The sequence below is a fragment of the Cottoperca gobio genome, chromosome 5 (genome assembly GCF_900634415.1).
Source record: "Cottoperca gobio chromosome 5, fCotGob3.1, whole genome shotgun sequence".
In the NCBI taxonomy this organism is placed as follows: Eukaryota; Metazoa; Chordata; class Actinopteri; order Perciformes; family Bovichtidae; genus Cottoperca; species Cottoperca gobio.
Genome location: NC_041359.1, coordinates 4,737,307 through 4,751,608, shown reverse-complemented (window position 1 = coordinate 4,751,608; position 14,302 = coordinate 4,737,307). Strand labels below are relative to the sequence as shown.

General features: G+C 38.7%; 1 protein-coding gene across 2 annotated transcripts in view; it reads left to right on the top strand.

Moving 5' to 3' along the window:
• The window catches only part of cntn4 (contactin 4), a 149,360-nt gene that overhangs the window by 64,355 nt on the left and 70,703 nt on the right, over window positions 1–14,302 (top strand). For both annotated transcript variants that reach the window (XM_029431452.1, XM_029431451.1), the window contains exon 5: window positions 9,033–9,128. In XM_029431452.1, coding sequence (XP_029287312.1) covers window positions 9,033–9,128 — 96 coding nt within the window. The remainder of the gene's footprint in view (window positions 1–9,032; window positions 9,129–14,302) is intronic.

The window sequence follows — 14,302 nt, the reverse complement described above, 5'->3', positions numbered from 1 at the left end:
ATTATGTACACCCAGCCCAAACTAATGCAGTCTGATACATCAGAGGCCTTTTTAGACTGCAGTTTGTCCTGCTGTTAAATTCCCGCTTGTGTTATTCTGACAGGTGTTTCTAATATTTTGTCCACCCCATTCATTTTAGTGAGGGTAGCCTAAATATGCTGTACAATTCAATAATATAGCACTGCAAACAAACCCTAATACAGCAATAAAGTTGAGCCAACACCTCTTTAAAACAGTTTCAATAACAATAAATTACCTGCATATATTTACATATTATCCAACACGCAGAGCTGTGACACACACACACACACACACACACACACACACACACACACACACACACACACACACACACACACACACACACACACTACCTAGCATCCACTTGAAGACAAAGAGCATCCTTAAGGAGTCGCAGGTTGTAATGAATCTCATGGTCACGCTTGGACAGGCTTGTTGAAGTATGATAAGTTGTTCTGGCATTTGGAAGGCTCATATGTCTGGGATGTGATCATCAGCCTAATCTGGATCATTGTTTGTAATGCCAGACCAGGTTTGCAGTAATTAATGCTAATGGCTCTAGATGGGGCATCACGTTTACTTGTTCTGAGGCGATTAATCATTGTTAGCCGCTTCCATTTTTTTTTTTTAAATGACACTGAAGCTTTTGTGTAAGTAAGCTTGGTGCAGAACATGTTTTAATGAAAATGTAAAAGGAGTTATGTTCAATGCTGTTCCTTTATGTGACACATTTAATGGGTATGTTATTTGAGATGTTCCTTACAAGCAAACTGTGAGCTTTCATGCTTTCTTTTGATCTCAAAGTGAACATGTGCACAGCTGTGTGCGCTCTGAAAAGCATGCCTTTGGTGAAGCCCCACATGATGTCCACCCTGCATCTGAAATTAGGCTTTTCGGCGCTCTCCACAAGCCCTTTTCACAACAATGCTTCTTTTTTTTCTTTCACTGTAGAGAGTGGATGGATAGTGGGGGTGTTGGATTTTACCAGTATTGCAACATGCTTTCAGCATGGGCGAGGCCACGTCTTTGGATGTGGACAGGGACAATCAGTGGCTTTAGTGAAGTACACATCGCCACTTCACAAATCACAACAGCTTTGATCTCAGCCTAAAATAATGCCAAAAAGACTTTTTTTTGGAATACATTCAGTACCTTAGATGTCTCTTGTCCACTTTGTTCTATGGGCTAGTATTTTGGGGAGGCTTGGGTGCTTTTATCTAACCTTCTATCGCGCCTTCAGATGAAAGTAAGTGGTCGGGCTACTCAAAAAAAAGCCTCTGTTGCCATTTTGGAGTGGCCAGATTGTTACGGCAAGACTCAAAAAACTGTATTTCGTCCATCAATTCAAGCCATGTTGGGATAAGAAAAGTGTCTTCCTATTGTCTTCCAAGAGCACAGTCAAAATAATTCACTCACTACGAAGGGTGCAGAGGGGAAGAAAAAGCAGAGCGGATATTTCAGCTGCAAGCTCTCATCACTGATCTCTGATCACTGACAACAGCGAAGTCAATTAGCCTTGCTACACCGATCACCTTTGAGTGACAGTTAAGAGATAGACGTGAGAAAGTATTTTGTAAAATATGACAAGCTATAAAAATAAATGGCCTAATTTAAGCGCGTAGGCCAGATTGAACGCTACACACATCATAAACCTCCAAGACAAGCATCTTAAATCCAGATCTTCAGACATCTTGGCTCTGTCTTTTCTTTTTAAGCACTTTTATGAGTTGGTCGCCACGCTGCCAGTGTCGGGCGACTTTTTCACAGCCCAGAAAACATAATTTGGAGGGACGGTGATTTGCAGAGTAGAAATGACTATAGACAGGGGATTTGTCATCCTATCAATGGACTGCACTCAGATGCTCAATTATTCTGGTGTGGAGACGGCGTGTTGTTTTTCCAGTAAGGAGCAGGGACAAACAGATTCATAAATCAAATGAGTGGATTTACATGTTATGAGCAGTTTAATCCTGCGCTTCTTTTCCCGCTTTGACTGTGTGTAAATAATTCACACTTGAGATGCTGAACACAAAACGCAGACCTACAAGTTGAATGACTTAGTGGAGTAGATGCAGTGAAGACATTATATCAACGTATACTTATCTATTCTTCAGATTGGAGCCTTTGAATTACAAATTACAGAGCTTTTGTAATACTCTGTCAGAGAGCGTAGCGTGGAGAGTTTATCATATAACTACTGGGAAATCAGAAATTACTGTTTACTACCATCAGAATTCAAATTGACAAGGAGTTAGTCATCGTATTATGGAAATATGCACTCTAAGCTTGCGGTCTAGCTTAGTTATTCCTTTTTTTCTGAGCAAATGTCAACTTGCAACCCATTATCACCAGTTATACATGCCTGTGAGTGGTTTAACCACAGTGCATTTAAAAAAGGGGTAAAACTATCCAGGTTTAAACTAGGTAAAACATGGAAGGATGAGAGAGACACGTTAACGTTTATAATCTCACATCACTATCAGGGCCATATCCACGGTTTCCTGCTCAGATCGTGAGTACATATTTACCTTTTACCTTTCTTAAATATTAAACTAACCACAAAAAAAAGAGTAAAATGTCACATTCTTTGTTAGTTTGATTATACAATAATAGTTTCCGAGAATAGCATCTCCCTAAGTAACTTAGGGAGATGCTATTCTATACAGTAGATTCTACTGTATAGGCTTCTAAATCTGTCCGCACTGCCGGGGATATAATCTGTTTACAATCTGTAGACAACTGGACAAGATTCATGGTATCAGAAGCGTTTCGTTTTCTGTTGTTGTCCGAGTTGTATTGACCAATCACGTTGTGAGTGAGCTTGTGTTGCAGACAAACAGTCCGTGTGGGCAGAAAATGAAGCCGAACACACTGGCCTAAATGCAATCATGGAACCTATCAGCTGTCGTTTGATGATAATTTCGCCTAAAATTAGCTTGTAAACTTGTGAAACAATCCGATTGTAGGTGTCGTCTCTCAACTCAAACTGCATTTCCGTGCCTCAGGTTGCTAATCGGACTTTAAACAATTACGGAAAACGGAAAAGGAAGTATAAATCAAGAAATTTGATGGCAACCCCAACATATTGGCTGTTGCTCCGACAGGGTTATGCCTAGGATGTAAATCTTCTGCTCAAAAAAATCACCTCATGTTTGCTTTATTTATTTTTTTACTCATCCCAAAAAAAAATCACATTCCCAAAAACAATACTCCTCAGTGTTCTCAACGACTGTGGAGGAAGAAGGACTTTGATCCTTAAATAAAAGCACCCTGGCAAATATAAGTCCTACATTCACTCTCTTCAAGCTTTGCTTTGGTCTCTACCAACTCCTCTAACAAATTGTACTCACAGTAAATGAGCAAATGCACTTAGTTACTTTCCACCACTGCTCAATTATTCCCGATCCCTTGAGGTGTGGTTCAGTGGTTCTCAAACTGAGTGGCTGGACCCCTGCTGGGGGGTATAGACGCCCTGCAGGGGTGAACCGGGATGACAAATGTTGAGTGGAAAGTTGTATATATCTACTTGATGCCGGAACAATAAACAAACCGGGGTGCTTTCACTCGCTATCAATAGGCAAGTTTCAGACAGTGAAATGAAATACAAAGGACAGTGGACAGATTTCTGACAGGTGAGAAAATAAAACAGGTGATGCGTATCAAGCAAACACGTCAGTCAAAACTGAAGTCAAGAAAATATCATGGAGTCTGATCACTGTCAATGTAACAGAAAGCCTTGTGTCTGATGTGTCAAAAAACGTATGAAATAAGAAAGAAAAAAGATACTTTATGATGCTTTTTTTGACAAACTTCCCCACCATTTGGTTGAGTGAGATAAAACTAGGTTTGACAACTTGGTCGAATTATTGCTATTGCTATTCAGAGTATACAGCAACACCAAACTACGTCTTCCTCTCTTTCGCTCTCTTTTAGTTTATCTCTTAAAGTTTGGAGTCCTTCGTTGTCACACACCTGCGCTCCCTCTACACAAACAGCCAGTGATGAAACCCGCTGCAGCTCAGTGACTCGGTTTCTGTTGCAGGTTGAGTTCAACTGGCGCACGGACACTGGTTACGGTCAGCTCCTGGGGGCTCACACTCCATCCACACGGCGAGTAGTGCTGCCACCCTACAGAGCAGAGGCAGCGTGGACCTCTGCCTCCCTTTGTTTCACTTTCCTCGGTGCTGGACTCATACAAGTGTTTTGACAACTTGTTATTAAATGTGAAGTAATCCATAGTGTCCTCTGCGTGTATTCGGGCTGCCCACGATGCTTTTCTCAGCGCCTGGCTGAGGCACAGAGAGGAAAACAAAAGCAACGTTTTTTGGTGCATATTTTTACTTCACAATAGATCTAGTGATACAAAGAAGACTGGAATATATTGTGGACATTATAGATGCTCCATCAGCATCATCAATACATGGAAACAGGGTCAAACATTGGTGGTCATCCTCCTTGTTTTAAGTGAAATAAATAAATATATCTTTCTATAGTTTAAAGTGGAAACAGGAAACTTTACACCCCCCCCTTTTGCATTTTCAAATGCTATTATTGTTGGAGCCGCTGTCGCTAAGACAACCGGCATTGATTTCCAAACAAGCTACGCAACGGAACATATTTTTGTCACATATTTTCTGTGTGTTCATTTTCATTTGATGAAGAAGATTTATCCCCTTGTTCGTAGTAATGCTAGCAGCCAGTAGTTCAAAGCAAGAAACATCTGTAAGTATCCCAAATAACTAGAAACCCCGATCTCCGTGCTGTACAAAGTAAAACACCAAGGAAAGTATTGATAAGTAGGCAGGTTTTGTTACTTACTGATCTAGCTTAGTACAAAGCACATTGTTATCACTCTCCCTCTTCGCCTTCTTGGTCTTGTCAACGGGGCTTTTTGTTGCCGTCATATCCGCTGCCAGGTATAGCTACTGTCAGCTAATTTGTTGAGTTGCCTCTCAGCGAATTGGTCTCTGGTAAGCAGTGATGCAGTATATACGTCTAGGGCTTTTATTGTGAAAGGTAAGAACGGAAGAAATGTAGCTGTAATGCGCTGCCGGTGACAAGTGGGAGCAATAAAGAGTTTGCCGTCTTGATTTAGACTAAACACCCTCTGTGTTATTATTATTACCTTTTGTAAGTATAGGCACAACTCAAGCGCCATCCTCTTCCTTTGTGCCGTAAATGGAACTTTCATTTTTCCGGGAGATCGCGACCCTGAGGCAGACAGAATTGCACAGTGAAAGCGAGGCTTCTAGAAAACCAATCTAAACGCCAATGGTGTCATTATTCTACAGCCATTACATTGTGCAATCAACATTTACTTCATAACGATGAGTTAAAGCAAAAAACGTTTCTATTAACACTTTAAAAGAGAGGGTTTTTTGGCATGCAGTTTTTTCATCCCTGAAGTAGACACATCAAAACGACCCAGGTGCCAAATCGGGCATTAATCTTTAGAAAAGTATTAGGAGTTGGTTTCCTAATAGGGCTTAAGAGTTTCAAATAGCTATTAGTTAAACTATGATTGTGGGTTAAGAGAAGATTTATGTTTAAAGAAATAATTAAAGGCTGCTGCTTAATTGACTTGTCCTGCAGCCAATATGACATATATTAACTGACCTTATAGTCCTCTTCATAAATCAGTGAGCCCAATAATTTTACATTTAGATCACTTGGAGCTGAACTAATCAGTAATCTCATTTCAAAGTGGATTGGTTGCAGTTTTGCAACGAGCAGGTCTGCAGAACAGAGCGCTCGTGTCCGCACCGCTGCTCGCACTGACTGGAGAGTATGCTGCATATTATAGAGCAAGGTTAATTAAGGTTAATTCATCCAATTTGGAGAATATGTATCGTTAATTTTGAAACCCACCTGTCTTCATATATTATTTTACTGTTAGTCTGTTTTTTTTTTGTTAAAAGCACTATGAATACACTTTGACCTTAAAGCAGACATAAACTAATTATAATATTCGTAATGCTTCATAACAATAATCATAGCACATTATAAAGCGTTATATATAACTTAGAATTAATGCAAATATTAAATACATAATTGCTGGTCACTCACTGACATTTTTCTGCTGGACCATGTCTATAATGCATTATAAACATTTTTATAATGCATTATAAACATACTCAAAATGCAATATAAACATATTTATAGTGCGATAATAATTATTATTATTATAATTATTATAATCTGCGTATAGCACTGCATACTAATAGTTATAATATCAGTTTAGTATTTTGTGGAAACATTACTTTAGTGAAATATAAATGTTCATTTAGTCATTCATCAATCAAATTTTTTTGTGAAATTGGAATATTTAATTTCTGTTAAACAAATAAATGACTCTTACACAATTTGTGTGTTTTTGATATTATTTTCTCTTTTAACAAAGACCACATATAGTATATCTGCCTATAGCTCATGGTAGTTAATGGATGATGCATTATAAAATGATTATAATGTATTACAACTATGAGGACTATAATACACTATGATCCTTGTCAGAAGTTATGAAGTATTATGACACTTCACCTTATAAGTAACTGTAAAGTGCTTTAAAATTAGTCATGATTGTTGTTATAAAGCATTATGGATGTGTATGGGTGCTTATAACTATGATTATACTGTACTATAAGCAGATTATAACACAACATATAAGTATGTTTATAGGTATAGAAAGCGCTATCGAAAAATCAAATACAAAAATAAATGTTGTCAAATGTTGTTTAGTGAAAATGAAACATGACAAGTAGTAACAACTGATTGCTTTGGACTATTTTAAGCTATTTTAATTTAATGATGTTGTCATGTCCCTACAAATTGCCATAATTAATTCAAAGAATAGTTTTCATTCAAATGACTGTACAGAATTATTTGAAATTGCTTAGTAGCTGTTCTGAGATTAAAGTAGTTGCAATAAGAACATGAAGCTCCATGTGATATGTGATATTTACCGACCAGGACATCCAGCAGTAGTGCAGCGAGTTGTTGGAATTGGTAATGACCTGCTGTTGTTTCCATCTATTGTCAAATGACATTGTGTCAAATGACATTGTGTTAAATTTAACAGTGCTTTTGGTGTCAAAACCATAGCAGGAATAGCTTTGTAATGTTCAGTGGTGGTGGGCGTGATGAATGAAAGGTAACCTGATTACCACCAGAGCTATTAAAATCCCTCATGTGTGACCTGCCACAGCAACCCTCTCTGCTTAGCAGCAGGGCTGCAGATTGTTGTTTGGCTCATATTAGTTGGTGTGTGTGTCCCTATTGATTTTTATTTTTTTCATAATGCGTTTAGCTCATGCAAGGCTTCCATTCATTATTTGGAATATACAATTACTAGATCAGGGTACAGTAATAGTTCTGATTCTTTTCATTTTCTCACTCTCTCAACTGTGTCTCTTCCAGAATGCAATTAAATTGCAGGACAAACTGTATGTCCTCTGTCACGTGCAGCTGCCGTTCAACATGCCTCACTGAGTAGGACTTTTAAACCAGGAAAATGGAAATTAAAACACGCAAATAATATAGTATATATTTAGTTTTAATGGGAGGAGGCACTACTTAGGTCTGGAAACAAAGCAGGTGCTCCTGATGCATCGGAAGGCATCTACTAAATGTGTTTCCATCACATCTCCTAATGTTTGCATGACAGTAGTTCAATCCGGAGAGACTTCATTCTCTCAACCAACGCTTTTTATTGACAAGTGCACAAAAGGATGAGAAATGTGAATTAGATCCCATCGTTACCATCATATATTTTAAGGGGATGGTGAGTATAATAGGAACCCCCCCCCCCCTCTACTGTCTAGACACTGGTGGTGATGAGATGAAGAGGATGCTGAAGAAGTGTCTGTGATAAGGAGTCTCCCTCAAAATGACAAAACCATGTCCTCTTGTGATACTCATAAAATGTCTTTGGCAATCGAGAAGGAAGAGAAAAATACATAAAACTAAACAAAACGAGCCTTACATACTGATTGCAGTGCGAAACAAATCATAAGATCCCTGATGTGGACGAGTGCCCAGAGAGCTGTAAGACTCTATGTATCTTCACATTTGTACTGTTCATCTGCCATTATACTTACACTAAAGCAGCCAGCATTCAGGTGTCAACCTTATACAGTATATGAAGTGCGACAGCATGATTTTCTTTGAATGCCCATTTAGTTAATGATATCAAAACAAACTAAATAAATGCATGTAAATGCAACATGTGATGTTATCCAGACTTGTTTGATTTGGGCTGTGGTACAGTTTGATTTACTGTCATCTTTTCAAGCATTTATTTGTTCCGTCTTGTTTTGCTTCTTTTCAGAAAGTGCTCAACTTTTAAAACTTGTTAACCAGTTATAGCTGTCTTCTTCCAGCAAAAGTCCCTATTGGGACCCTTTAACGCACGTCTTTCTGATACTTGTGGCACCATCACAATCAGTCTTGGATATCCACAATATCCACAGACGCTGACAGGGGTAGTGTGGCCTAAGGCAAAGCCAAAGGCTGTTTACCAGCCAAAATATGTTCGCTCTTGAAAACGTTCCTTACACCAGCACAGATTCAGAGAGGATAATGGTGTTGCTGGATTTGTATATACTTTGTTTATGGAGGTGGTTGACACTGCTGCCTCACACACAGTGTGGGGTTGAACCTTGGCCCTAGGAGTTTACAAGTACTGTATTTGTCAGGGCTAAGCCTTGGTTTCTCCCCTCAGTCTAAAGAAATATAGGCCAGGAACCTTCTGTAACTGTGTGAGTGTGTTGTGTGTTGTGTGTTTATCCCTGTGAGCTCTATAATAAACAAACATCCTGTGGTGAGTGTTCCTCCACCTGCTGCACACTACGTTAGGCTCCATAGGCTGTGACCTTGAAGAGAGTACGATGCAATATATACAGTGGAGAAAAAAATTAAATCATTTTCTTGACATTTCATGTGTTCAAGGATCAGATGTATCCGCCTCTGACTTGTGGGGATATTTTACTCACTGCCCACTTTTTCTTTTTCAGACTTGGAAAACTTCAAGACTCACAGAAGAAGCTCTGTATCAGTCCGCGAAGGCCAAGGAGTGGTTCTGCTGTGTGGCCCTCCAGCGCATTCTGGAGGTAACACAATACATTCTCATTGAGATCGGAATGTTTAACATGTTTTCAGATGCTTGTTGTTGGGTTGGGTTGGGTAGTTCTAGCTGTTTTAATGGCACCTTTGATTTGGTAATCAACACATTACATCTCCCACTATGAGAGATATTCCCAAGTGATTCTTGCATTGCAGAGGTGTGATCAGTCCTGGTTGGGCCATGGGATGTGTGACATCTTTGCTTTCAGGAGCCGACAGATGATTCTGCTTTGATTGCCTCACATCAATGTCAGCTGGAAGTATTATGCAGCCCTTTTTTATTCATCATTGTTTGTTCTCTAAAGGCAAGCAATGCCTTGGATTAATTATAATAAGGCATAACTTGAAGAGAACTCAGAGAGCGCAGACCTCTGCCAAGGCCGTTTCCATAAGTGAAAAATAATGCGTCTATCCGCCCAGTGACTCGGATCTGCTCTGAAATTGTATTGGTTCTTTCTTGGCCAATGCTCCATCCTTACACTACATTTAATGAAAATCAGTTCAGTAGTGTTTCAGTAATATTGCTAACAAGCAGACAAACAAACCAAAAAAAACAAACCAAACGTCCTTGTCAGAGGCAATTAGATACAAACAATATGCTAATTGGCTTTCTTCCCTACAGGTTAGATGAAAAGATCAGTAATCTTATATCCGTACAAAATACTAAGAGAGAGCCAGGATTAATTTGGTGAAAGACTGGACAGCTATGAATTGGACATGCCACGTGGCTATTATAAAGCTATATTTATCATATTTTTCCGGCAAAGTTCTTCATACTTTCTATCTAATTGTAGCAGATGTATCCTTTCATAGCTTCTTCTCTTCTCTTGCTAGAACCGCTAAATGCAACAGCTGCTTGGATTACACTCCCTCAATTGAAAGCCACCTAACAGATATCAATGATTCATGCACGGGTCCGCTGTGGTACAAATGCTGCTTGCCCGAAATTGATTGTAATTGTTTGTGGCTTGTATCCATTTGGGGTTTTTACCTGGTGAAAGCTTGGCAAGCTCGGTGCCAATCTGAAATTTGAGAGTTATCTGCAATTAGTTTGGCTGACACGCTTGTATTTCTTTGTTCTCTATACTGTGAGCAGTTGCCTCGCTGACTCTTGTCGTGACGATTTTTCTGACAATTTGTGCTGAAGTAATTCAATTAAGGTTTGTTTTTTAACACCAATGGGAAGTAATTCCAACATGTCAGGCATCCACAGGCACATGAAAAGCCCCCGTCAAGACACTTGTCTCCCCACTAATTTACACAGGCAATACAAGCTGTCAATTAGAAGTCCATGTTAGTGAGAAACATCCCTCAGCTGTAATACTATCACTGTGTCATCCCACTGGATAAACTAACCCGTCACTTGGTTGATATCATGGTTCTTCTTGCATTAAGCGGATGTTTTAGACCGAGCCCTATAATAAGAATCTGGCACGAAGAGCAACCTTCTCCAAAATCTCCATAAAAAGCTTTACCGTACTGTACACACTTTCTACACCTAAGTGGTCATTGTTTGCTTTAACTAAAGTGAAAAACACGTCATTAAATCTATGAACACACAAACCGTTGTAAAAATGTATTAATTTGTTTAATAGGTCATAACGGAAACTGGACATTTACATTTCACTAATGTAATGTTTCACACAAAAACTCTAAAGACTTAATGGATGCAACATATGCATAATTTCTGAATACATTTCTACTTTGCCAGTAGCTATATATAAAGGGTCATTGTTTTAGTTAATTTAGTGTTTAGATCAGGGATCTTCAATGTTTTTCAGGCCAAGGACCCCCAAATTGGTGTAGCGTGGAGCAGGGACCCCCTACTGTATATATTGTACAGAAGAGGCTTGAAGAGGTCCAGGGGGGGGCGCAAATTTATTTAAGTTCACCCCTCTCCTTTCCTCCGCTCTGTCTCTGTCTCTGATTATAGGTGTCTGTGTCGGGAGCGAAGTCCCGCCCTTCGCGAAACACAGTGGAGGAGGGAATGTGAATGCGCAAAGCAAAAAAGCAAAAATATATATATAAAAAAAATGTTTTAAGAAAATGTGCTTTATCTACAAACAAGGTCGCAGACCCCCTGTTGAAGACCTATGGTTTAGAGAGTAGTTTGGGGATACGTTATATTAGTGAAATATAAATGTGCATCATTCAGGTGTTTGAAATTGGAATACCTTACCAGTACTCATTTAACTGTCTACTATGACTTGCTGTATTACAATGCATTACAACAGTGATTATTATGCATTATAAAAAGATAATAATATATTACAACTATGGAAATTCAAAATGTACTATGATCCCTGCAACAGCAAATAAATGTTAGTGAGTGACCTGCAATTATTGAGTATTATGATGCTTTATAACGTGTTATAATTGAATATGTTTGAGTGCTTGTAACTATAATTATACAGTCCAATAAGCAGATTATAATGCATTATAATTGTGTTTATAATGCATTATGTACATGGGTGTCATAACAAGTGTTGCCCACTATTCAATATAATATTCAGTACAATATTCAGCTCCAGTTACGTGCATTCATTCACTCACCAGAGGACAATAAATAGAAAACAACAGACACCAAATCAACATTCGACAGGCTTCCCCACACACGCAGGCCAGGCTGTTGGCACCAAACACACCAACGCATGCACACAAATACACGTTCAGCCAAGCTGGTCAGAGCATTTGAGTTTTCAAACTGAGTGGCAACGATGAAAAGCAATCAATCCGCAGGCAAACGCCTAAGTGTTTTGTCAGTTCTGGTTTCCTTTGTTGACCTCACACGTTGCTGTTGTTACATCTGAAATGGCACTTGCCTCTGCTTGTAGCAGGTAATACTGCCGGTGATCTGGCAACATAGATTTGTTTCTCCCACATCTTGCTGAAACCAAAGTGATTGCCTTGATTTAGGTTAGGATATCCGTTGACCAGAAAGTTCTGTCATTAGTCAGCAAATTGAAATTACATTTTATATTTGGAATTAATTTAAATTGAATTGGCCTGGAAAGGAAATGAGTGACATTAAATATATTGAGTAACTGACCTTAACTGAATTACACTTGATTATATCTCTCCCTGTGTGTTTACTGGTAGGATATGGCAGGCTACAACCTGCAACTAGTTTTTACATATATATATATTATTGGTGATTAGTCAACCGACCGGGTCATGTTTGTTCAATGTACATTTAGTCTTTCTTTGGAATTTGACAGATGTTTGATTTATTTGTATTATTTTCCAATTTCAGAAATGTCAGGAGCATTGTGCAGATGAACCGTTTGCCTTTTGAAAGCACTACATTTTTTTTTGTTATAGTTTTAAATACAAAAGTACTTTTGTTTCTTTATTACAATGAACACACACACTACAGTTTATTTTGACTCAATCCTGTCCTACAGCTGTAATTACTCAGGAATGCACCCAATGGGTATCAATCCACTGCTAAAAATAATCCCTAACCCCCAACATTTCCTCCTGTTTGAGTAAAGTTTGCACCACTGTTTTAGATGATTACTCTGCCCTTTTGAAAAAGGATAATATTACTATTTGCGACCTATTTTCAAAGAATGGACTTGAGCTGAGAGCAACAGACGGCGTACGGAAGAAAGAAACGCATTGACTGTTTTCTAATTTCATGGGATTTGTTAATAAGATATTAACAGTATATATTATATTTTTGCTGATCATTTTTTTATGCAAGCTGTACAATTTATACTTTTGGATAAATGTTCCTACTGTTGAGTGCTTTTATGTCATTACTGTAAAGTCAATGATCAGGCTCTTTTTGAATTGTGTAATCCATAGCATTGAATGTCACTGCATTCACTTCTTTGGTCTGCATTGCAATTTTTGTCAGTTACATGACTTTATATGATAAAGAAAATGAGAATAAATACATGCACATTTCTAAAATTCAACCGTAAACACTCCTGAAACTTTACGCAGCTTTTATGATCAGGAACAATTGAATATATTGGACTGTAGTCACAGGCTGTGGTGCCTCAGTGGAAAAGTTGTCTTATGCTTTTTAGAGGCAAGAATTCAGGAAGCAGCTCAGTCATCAATCACGGCTGTTTTATTATTTTATTGCAAATCTGTTTGGCCTGTCAGAGGATGGCAATGGTGCATGTTTTCACATAAATTCACTGAAACAAGATGACAATTGAGGAAAAGGAAAACTGCAACACCATGATTTGAGAGAATGTCCAGGATGTGAGGAAATACAAACAATCTGTAGACATCCTAAGAGAGAATGGAAAGTGATGGTGATAATGGAACACAAGTTTATATTCATGAAATGTATTCTTGTTTTTTCTCATCGCTATTTGACCTGGTGGGAAGACTTCCCTGTCCTGATAATTCACATTTGAAAGTCTTTGGTGTTAAGTTTGTTTGTGTCGGTGACTCTGTCCTGATATGGGGACAATATTCATGAACCAATTTCCCTACTTCTGAATAGAGAGAATTTAATGTTTCGTGTTGCATCAGGTTGCTTTGAGAAGGTACGATAAAGCTCAGCAACCCTGCTCCAAACCCTGAATACCTAAACATATATATATATATGTATATATATATATGTGTGTATATATATATATATATGTGTGTATATATATATATATACATCCACATGCTTAGACTTGGAGAAAATCTTTCTTATGTGAATTCATTTGCAGTCATATTTCATGACACTCTTTCAGCATAGAGAAGATCTCAGTGTGGCATCAGCAGCCTGACAGCCAATACCAAGACAATAATGAGTCAGGCCACCTTCACGAGGACCTCATTACATTTGAATCAAATTCTGCATGAGGGTGGCACATTCAAAACCTCTGCACATCTTTATTCAGCATCATATGTTTGCAGACCTTCCCATAGGGGTCGGACCCTCAGTGTATGCCCAGGGCTCTGGAGGGCCTCCACCTGCCAGAGGGGGCTCTCAGAGGACACATTATGCATGGCAGACAGCTGTCCTACCCATTGTATGCAGCGTGGGCTCGTCCATGCAGAAAGACATGTTTGGACAGAAGAAAGAGCATGTGTGTGGATGCTGCTATATGATAGCACACATCTGCTGCATCACCCACAACTACCCATCATGTGGTGAGCATGGGTGTGTGTTCAGTGGATATGTGCTACAAACAAAACAAAAAATAGT